The sequence below is a fragment of the Apium graveolens genome, chromosome 4 (assembly GCF_009905375.1).
Source record: "Apium graveolens cultivar Ventura chromosome 4, ASM990537v1, whole genome shotgun sequence".
In the NCBI taxonomy this organism is placed as follows: Eukaryota; Viridiplantae; Streptophyta; class Magnoliopsida; order Apiales; family Apiaceae; genus Apium; species Apium graveolens.
In genome coordinates this window covers 122,587,514-122,597,581 of record NC_133650.1, presented here as the reverse complement: position 1 = coordinate 122,597,581, position 10,068 = coordinate 122,587,514, and the positions used below count along the sequence as shown (strand labels likewise).

Here is a 10,068-nt window from a genome sequence, read left to right as displayed (position 1 = left end):
GAGCATTTCAAAGATTTTGAAAAGTATATATGTATATACTGAATATTTTGCGAATTGGTCGCGTTAAGATATCAACTTGGTTCAATTCTTTTTGACCAAGACTTTCATGAGTGCTATGAGAATGCTCATATATTATTATTCATTATACATATTATTTCGGTGGGCTTGTTGCTCACCCTTGCTTTCTTCTTTCATCACACAACATCAGATAGACAAGATGAACAGGATCAAACTCCCAATTCGCGAGTGGATAGGAAACGTTCCGTAGTTTCCTGTAGGCGATGATGCCGTTGTAGCTGAGGTAGGAACTACCAGTAGGCTAGGCTTTCAACTTTTGTTGTACCGGACTTATGTATCTATATGAATTGTAATAATGACAAAGAAATGTAAATTTATTCAGAACCTTCTTGAGGTGTAATGGCTTATTATGTGGAATAAAATGACTTGTGTTATTTTTGGTATTCATCTCTGAGACTATAACTTATGGCGTGTGTGTGTGTATTGTGGGGTCACAGTACGGAGTAGTTGATTGTTTATTTAGATTGGGTGTTATTAAGGGAAATGGAACTCGTGACAACCCGGATCCCCGACCCCGGATTTGGGGATGTTACACTAAGCTTGTGGAAGCACAAACATAGGCACACCCACAGGGACCTTCCCATGTTGAGCCTACTTCTTCAAAATAATAGTTTCTAGGAAACCAACCACTTCATCCTCTCAAAAGGATGAAGTGAGTAAAAATAAGAGAAATGAGGTAACCCTTACTATATTAAACGAGAGTGGTGAGAAACAAATACAACTTGAGTCACCTTTGGTCAAAAGAACAAAGAAGCAAAAGAAAACTGAGTTGACCACTCAAGGCACCTCTACACCCTCTCAAAAGGATGTATTTATAAATAAGGGACTTGAATGGAATCTAGGGGCATCTTCTCAATAGGGTGTCACTATTGAAAAGAGCATTCTCCCAAATACACCTTGTACAAAGTCTGCACCTGCACTTGACAAAATTCAAGTGTATGAGAGGAGAAACAAGGATGGCACGCATCATGAGAGCACATCAATTGAATCTCCCTCATCTATTCAGGGGGAGCTGCCAACACTCACTACTGAACAATAATTCTTAATCTCTCAAATTTCTTCTTCATACACTACACTTGAATCTAATCCTCAAGTGCAAACTCACTCAAGTGACTTGGTTCAAGAAACCTTGCTCACCACTCAGACACCTAATTTAGATGGTGAGAGGCTATTAGCTGGGGTAGACCTTGATGACACCATCACAAACATGGGGGATTCATCAGTTTTTACTGAAGACCCCATGGTGGTTGAAAATGCACCTTCATATGCAAATCAGTCTTCACAGACTGTTAGGTTTGAGGGTAGTACACTTGAGGGGGAGCTATCTAAATGCTCTCCAATTCAATTCGAGGTTCATGTTCCAGGAATAACTCCCCTTAAAACTCTGGCTGAAATTGCTCTAACAATTGAAGCTGGGAGTACAATTGTCAGTGACCCTGTTATGGGATAGGCAAGTATATCACATTCATATGACAGTGCTTTGCAAGAAGCACAAGGGTTTGAGGCTGGTGTCCATTACAATAACCCAGTCAAATCCCCTCCAATTCAATTAGAGGTTCCCACTACAAGTGGAGGACAACACAGTGTCATAAACACAGAGAAATCTGTGGGTCAAACTGTGACTCCCGACACAGGTGGTTCTGATCCTACACACCAACCTTCAACCTCTCTACCTCAACAACCACACCTCATTTCACAATGGCTGCAGACAGCTGACTCTCAACCTACTACTGTAGATGATCTTCTTGTTGAGCAGATTTCTGGACTAGCCAACATCTCACAGTATCTACTTACTTCAGATATGAGAAACCAAGACTATCAAGCCATTCTGTTAACATGCAATAAAGAAGTTGAAAAATAGAAGGAGAAAATTGTAAATGATGTAGAGCAATATAGGAATGTAGATGTATAGCTATCTGAGGATTTTTCTTTGGAGATGAATCAGGTCTTGGCTAGGTTTAGAGATGAATATTTTACCATTCTGGGAAGTAATTCCAAGGCCTTGACTCCATAAGATGTCTATGATGCAGTCTCTGAAGTTTACAAAGCTCAACTTAAAGGTTTTCACCTATTTGGTAAAGCTCTAGAAATAAAGCTGACTGGTCATGAAGACAAAGTAAGGCAGCTAGTGAAATAGAATATGGATGAGATCATACTGTTATACCCGCTTTCGGTCATGGGCCCTAAACAGGTCCCCATGGGTGCATTGAATAGCTGGACTCCCATATGTGGGCTAGAATCATGGATTAATATGATTTGGGCCAGCATGTGCGGGATGGGCTCGTGACATGTGAGCTGGGCTCGTGACATGCGAGCTGGGCTCGTGACATGCGAGCTGGGCTCATGATATGCGAGCTGGGCTCACACTTGCCATCAGGTGACTTCACACGAGAAAGGCTCAGGTGACATTACTTGAGCCGAGCTTGGTTGCCCACACGCGGGCTGGGCTCATAAGCCCACATCTCATGAAATCAAAGGTAACATTGTATTTATTGATTGAAAAGGAAGACGGTGTGGGCCGAGGCCACCAGGCCGGCCCGCATTAGAGGACTTTATGTTCGACATGGAAAGTAACAAATAGATGATTGAGTTGCTCGTAGATTTCGGGGCCAACACAGGTTGTTCCTATAATCACGAAAGGATTGCGGAGATATCGCGAGATTGTAAGAAGTGTGTGGAGCCGGTTGAGATTTACGTTACTAATTGGCTGAAGGCCTGACTCTATCATGGGCTTGGGCTGCACGGGCTGAAGAGTCCTAACCCTAGCCTAAGTGACTTGTTCCCCAAGAACTACGTGAGGCTTGATCCCTATAAATAGGGTACGTAGGCACTTGTATGAGACATGATTCGACACTTAATAGAGAATAACAAACCCTATTCTTTCTTAAGGAGTCAACATACAAGCTCAGCCACCACCAAACAACCTTTCTCCGCCCTCAAACACCGTCCCTGATCCTTGTTCCGCCCATTAACCTCCACAACACTATTATACGAAATTCTCCCTATTACAATTGGCGCTAGAAGGAGGGGGATTTCATCTTAGGGAGAAGAGATGACCAAATAAGGCAAACAAGCGGCGACACTAGGAAGCGGGGGCAAGAAGAAGGACCAGAACGAGGTCGAGCACACGCCCCCAAAGAACCAGGCGCCACCTCCACCAATCGCAACTGTGGATGGGCAGGCGGCTATGGCGTATCTCGAAGGGCTAGCTGATCAGATGAATCAGATCAACGCCCGGATGTCAAGGGTAGAGAGAAGCTCGGTCCAGAACGCCAAGAATAAGGCGTGCCGCCTCAAGGTCTCTCAGCGTAGCTGGAAGGGCAAAGGTCCTCAGAAAAAGTTGATCCACAATTTTGATGACGTAGCGACTGAGACTAAGCAGAGGAAGGGGACGTCGCATGGAGAGAAAGACATACCCCAAGGTCATGATGAGCGGGGCATCCAGATCTCTAAGGGATCGGGGCAGAAGCCATCTTCGTCTGAGGCAAGGTCGACTAGCGTGCTAGACCGTGTGGGTAAAAAGCTAAGTAAGCATGATCTCAAGCTTAAATTAGAGAATTTCAAGAAGGAGAAAGAAGAGAAAGAGCCCTTAGATTAGAGAGGCTCAAAGAGAGAACGGACAGCGACTCCTCTGGAAAGACGTCAACACACCTCGCCCAGGAAGGAGCGACGTAGACGCAGAGACAATAATGAAGAGGAGTCGCAAGTGCGAGCCGGATGAGGGAGACGCCGCGAGCAACCTCAGGGCTCACATCATTCTAGTAATGCGGGTGGTGACAGAGAGGGAGAAGTTGTTAGAGTAAGAGACCTGAGGAGGATCTTAGATGAGATGGAGCGAGAGAAGAGGGGACCCCCAAGCTCGGCTGCCCCTTCTCCGTTCACGGCTGCCATCCGATCATCCCCCCTGCCTCGGGTATATAGGCACAACCCCGACCTTCTATTCAACGGTGAAGCCGACCCAGCGGAATACCTTATACAATTTAACACTGAGATGGAAGTATATCAGGTGCCGGAGATGACCCGCTACAGACTCTTCGCGGCATTACTCAGAATGGATCTCCAAGTTGGGGCCTGCTAGCATAAGGACATGGTGTCAATTGAAGAACCTGTTCGTTAGACAATTTTAGTCCACCCTCCACTACTCACCTCTTATGGTCACGTTAGCCAACATCAAGCAAAGGGAAGGGGAACCCCTGGCAGAATACTTTCGAAGGTTCAACGCCGAAGTCCCTCAAAGTGAGGGGAGCCAGTGAGGAGACTATCAAGAATTTATTGATTGTAGGGTTGAAAGAAGGATCGAAATTCTGGAAGAGCCTCCAAGCGAGTGAGCCGAGAACCTTGGCTGAATTCTATGAGCAAGCTGAACCCTTTAAGAGGGTAGAGAAGTCGATGAGAGAGCTGAAAATCAGTGAGAACTATCGAGATAAGAAAGACCGGTCTTCGAGCCCTGATGAGAGGATAAAGACGTATTGACGTAGCTCAAGCCCCAAGAAGTCTGCCCGAGGTAAAGAGATAAACAAAGATTCGGGGAGACCTTATACAAGCAAATGGCAGACACACACCCCTCTGGTAGCCTCTATCGACCATATATATGCTACCTATGCTGGGAAGGGGGTATTCAGGAAGGCAACCCCTCTCACAGACTATAACAAGAGGGACACTTCGAAGTATTGTGCATACCATGAGGCCACGGGGCACAATACAGCTGATTACAGACAATTGAAGGATGAAATCGAGATGTTGATAAGGCAAGGGAAGCTTACAGAATGGGTTGTCAAGGAGGTTCGAAGGCACATAACTGATTATCACACCGTCCCTCCTCCACCCCCAGAAGATAAAGGGAGGGTACCTTGGGCCAGAAGCATTTATATTATTCTAGGCGGGTCTCACATTAGCGGAAACAGCCGGAAGGTGATGGATAGGTATGCCCGAGAAGCAAAGGACAAGCCCCTCACCAATGTCAACCATCTAAGCCAAAGGCCCCCGAAGCTCTTTGAAAGGGAGGCTGATGACATCGTGTTTAGGGAGAACGATGCTAAATGGGTGTTACCCTCATATAGATGCCCTGATTATAAAAATGAAGATTGGGACGGTGAATGTCCAACGAGCAATGGTGGATACCGGGAGCTCGGCTGACGTTTTGACCTATGATGCCTACAAGAAGCTGGGATTGTTGGATAGAGAGTTAACCTCGATGGGTGGACATCTATACGGGTTCACGAGGAACTCAATAGGGGTGAAAGGGACAATTCGGCTCCCGGTTGCCATAGGAGAAGAGCCCTATGTGGCTTTCCAGATCACTATGTTTACGGTTGTAGATCAGCCCTGTGCCTACAATGTTATAGTGGGTAGACCCCTTATGAGGGCAGTGTGGATGGTGACATCGATCCATCACATGACGGTAAAATTCCCAACCCCCACGGGGGTAGGCTTCTTGAAAACCTGTCAATATGAATCGAGGGTCTGCTACAACCAGGCACTCAGGGCGGCTGAGTCAGAAAATGCATCAAAGGAAATGGTCCAACCGGGTGAAGACGATGTCCTCCTGGAAGAGGCAGAGGGCAGGAAGAGAGTACGCCCTGAGGGACACGAGACTTGTAACCTGATTTCAATCGAGGAATTGCCCGAGAACTATTTCGTACACATGGGGATTCAGGTCGAACCACGCCTAGGGGCCTTGCTAATGGAAGCCTCTCAGCCCATCATGTTGATACAAGAAGGAATTGTGGAAGAGGCAAGTGATGAAGAAGATAGCCCAGAACAAATTGCTGCAAGACTCAGGAAAGGGAAGTGGGCACGCGAAGAAATAACAACCACTATGGATCTGCCCAACGGAATCACTCGCACTATCACTACAACCTCTGAATGCTTGATAAACCCGCCCGAGCTCACCAGCCTGAGCTCGAGGATACGGAAGGTTTGACGATCACGGAAGTGGGAGAATCTAGTGAGGCTCGAGCAGACTTAGACCTGAAAATGCCCCCAATGGTTAAGAGGCCTGGGGCCGCAGAGGACACAATCTCGATCTTGGTGGACCCAAATGATCCCTTCAAGGTACTCAGAATAGGCTCTAAGTTAAGTCCTAACTTGAGGGAGGATCTAGCCCGATTCCTGAGGAGGAATTTGGATGTCTTTGCATGGTCACACTCTGATATGATAGGGATTGACCCGAATTGCATGTACCACCGGCTCAACTTGGACCCGAAAAAGAAGGGGGTGAGACAGAAGAGAGAGCCAATTAGTGGAGAGAGGGCAGAGGCCCTCAGAGAAGAAGTAGATAGACTAATGGAGGCGGGGCTTGTAAGGGAAGCCTTCTACCCCATATGGTTGGCCAACCCCGTGCTTGTCAAGAAGCCCAATGGTAAATGGAGGACGTGTGTGGACTTCACCAACCTGAACAAAGCTTGCCCGAAGGATAGTTTTCCTCTACTCCGAATCGACCAGCTGGTTGATTCCACGGTCGGGCATGCACTGCTTAGCTTTATGGATGCTTATTCGGGATATAACCAAATCCCCATGTATGGGCCAGATCAGGAGCACGCCTCATTTATTAATGATCGGGGCTTCTACTGTTACATCGGGATGCCCTTCGGGCTCCTTAACGCTGGGGCAACGTATCAAAGGCTGGTGAACAAGATGTTCAAACATCAGTTAGGGATAAACCATGGAGGCCTACGTAGATGATATGCTTGTGAAGTCAAAAGAAGCAAAGGATCATGTCCGCCACCTATCAGAAATATTCCAGATCCTAAAGGAGTACAGGATGAAGCTCAACCCACAGAAGTGTGTGTTCGGGGTTGAGTCAGGGAAATTTTTGGGGTTTATTGTCAACCACAGGGGCATTGAGGCCAACCCCGCCAAGATACGAGCCCTACTCAAGATGAGATCCCCCCGACGGGTGAAGGACGTCCAAAGCTTAACGGGGCGAGTGGTCGCCTTAAACCGCTTCGTCTCAAAGTCCTCTGAAAAATGCCAGGAGTTCTTCAACGCAATTAAAGGAGTGGGGAGGAATTTTGAGTGGACAAAAAAGTGTGAAGAAGCCTTCCAGAATATAAAGAAGCATCTCAGCAACCCTTCAATGTTGTCCAACCCAAAGGAGGGAGAGACTCTGGTCCTATACTTGGCCATCTCTGACTTTGCAATAAGTGCGGTATTGGTTTGAGAGGAGGATTGTATCTAGCTCCCGGTATATTATGTGAGTAAAAGGTTGGCTAACGCGGAAAATCGGTACACGAGCCTCGAGAAATTAGCATATGCTCTGATCCTGGCCTCCCGAAAGCTAAGGCCCTATTTTCAGGCGCACAGGATAGAAGTGCGAACCTCCTACCCTCTAAGGCAAGTAATGTATAAACCAGAGTCTTCTGGTCGAATGCTGAAGTGGACAGTTGAGTTCGGCCAATTCGAGGTGGATTATAAGCCAAGGACCGCAATCAAAGGCAAGCCCTGGCTGATTTTGTGCTGGAATTTCCTCCACATCAAGAAGTGGAGCCGGGAGCCCTTGTTGTCATACCTAGCACAGAAGAAGTCGGGCTGGAGAGCCAAAATAGTGCCCCATTGTGGAGCCTATTTGTGCATGGAGCCTCTAATGGGGATGGTGCAGGAGCTGGAATTGAGTTAATCAGCCCGGAGACGCACAAGATAACACGCGCGACCCATCTGGCCTTTCACGCAACCAACAATGATGCTGAGTATGAGGCCCTGATCAACGGTCTCAGCTAGCTTTGGAAATGAAGGTGGAGAATTTGAATGTGTTTAGTGACTCCATGATTGTGGTATATCATATAAATGGAGGGTATCAAGCTAAGGGCCGAGAACAGAGCTTTACCTGAAGTGTGCGCAGAGGATAATCGCGTGGTTCAACGAGGTGAGGCTGGAACTAATCCCGCATGGGCAGAATGAAGGCGCGGACGAGCTAGCTAAGCTCGGCTCACACCGTGAGGCCACTCTGCTAGGGGTCGTGCCCCTTAACATACAGAGGCAACCTAGTGTGCCCGAGCACGAGGTGGGCAGCCTCAGTGATGACCTCGGCCCCACGTGGATGACACCTATCTTAGCATACATAAAGGAAGGTTCACTTCCGGATGAAAAGAATGAGGCAAGGAGGGTAAGATACAAAGCAGCCCGCTATGTGATATACAATGGGATCCTATACAGAAGAGGGTTCAGTGTGCCTCTCCTCAAGTGCATAGATAGGGATGAATGCAATTATATCCTAAGGAAAGTACACGAGGGCATTTGTGGCAATCACTCGGGGGTAGCTCTCTGGCTCAGAAGATTCTCCGTCAAAGCTACTACTGGCCAACGCTGAAAAAAGATGCCTTCGAATTTTCCCGAGCTTGTGATAGTGTCAGCGATATGCCAATTATCACAACAGCCCCATGGCCTCTCTCACATCCCTCATGAGCCCTTGGCCCTTCTCTATGTGGGGAATTGATCTGATTGGGGAACTCCCGAAGGTTAGGGGAGGAGTCAAGTATGCAGTTGTTGCGGTAGACTACTTCACTAAGTGGGCAGAGGCCGAGCCTCTAGCCACTATCACAGCAAAAAAGCTAAGGGAGTTTGTACACAGGGCTATTGTGTGCTGCTATGGCATCCCTTACAAGTTGATATCTGACAATGGGAAATAATTCGATAGCAAGCAAAATCCAAGAATTTTGTGAGTAGCTGGGGATTCTTAAAAAACTTTATCACAGTTTGCCACCCCTAGAGTAACGGGCAGATGGAGGCTGTTAATAAAATCATTAAGCATACCTTGAAGGAAAAGCTTGAAGAGAAGAAAGGGACATGGCCAGAAGAGCTTGCCCAGGTCCTATGGTCTTACAACACGACACCCCGAACTACAACTGGAGAGAACCCTTTCTCTTTGGTGTATGGGTGTGAAGCTATGGTGCCCGTTGAAGTGGGGGAAGGATCTTTTCGGAGGGACAACTATGACTCACAGGAAAATGAGGTCAATCATCGGCTTTATTTGGACATGATCGAAGAAACTCGGGAGGATGCTCAGATCAGGGTAGCAGCATATCAGCAGTGGATAGCTAGGCACTACAACAGTAAGGTTAGAGCCCGAACTTTCAAGGTGGGAGATTTGGTTCTGCGCCGGGTCATGCCAAACACCAAGGTGGTGAGTCACTGAGTCTTTGGAGCAAATTGGGAAGGCCCCTACAAGATAAAGTCGGTCCTCTGGGAAGGAACCTACCACCTCAATGATATGCAAGACAAGTTGATCCCGAGAGCCTGGAACGTGGAGCACCTCCACAAATATTATCAGTAATATTATTCTTTTCAGACTTAGTACTATCTTACAATACTCCTAAGTCTCGGGGGTAGTTCCATATAGGTGCCTCTCTGAAACCACAAATATGTACTCCTTTCACTTTCTATTATCTATGAATGAATGATTGATATCTACTTTGTGCACTTGATACTTTAACTTCTGTTAATAGATTAAATATCCAGCAGGGGAGCCCATCCTTGGGAACCCATGCGAGGACAGAATGATTGTTTTATTAACATGATAAAATCATAAGTCGGGCCGGGCCCCAGCCTGCTTGACAACAAATATGGAAAACGAGCTGGGCCACGGCCCGTTTAGAAAGATATGAGCACAAAACAGATGAAAGATGAAGATAAAAAGAGGTATAGGCCCGCGATGCGAGCCCATACCCCGGACCGTGAGACCACAAATGCGACCCAGGGAGCCCAGCCCTCCATCAAGCATGGCCCGGGTCGCATTATGCGAAGAGAGGATACTTGAGTAAGTGGCGAGCCTATGTGCCCGGCTCGCCAGTGCAAGAACGCGTGCAAAACTTGTGAGTTAGTAATGATGCGAGCCTGTTCCACTTAGCATTCTTTGTTAATTTTGTCTGATTGAACAAACTGATTAATTAGGCTCGCTGTGAAGGTGTAACGCCCACCATACACGGCCAGGTTTATGATAACTTTTGGTCAGTAGGGGCATGGTAAGTTTACACAAGATAAAGAAAACCAGCT

General features: G+C 47.1%; 1 protein-coding gene across 1 annotated transcript; it reads left to right on the top strand.

The window, feature by feature from the left end:
* The first annotated feature begins 8,456 nt into the window (after positions 1-8,456).
* Positions 8,457-9,211, top strand: LOC141718934 (uncharacterized). The gene is made up of 2 exons (XM_074521303.1): positions 8,457-8,654; positions 8,837-9,211. The coding sequence occupies exons 1-2, from the start codon at positions 8,457-8,459 to the stop codon at positions 9,209-9,211; spliced, it is 573 nt and encodes a 190-aa protein (XP_074377404.1).
* The last annotated feature ends 857 nt before the right edge of the window (positions 9,212-10,068 follow it).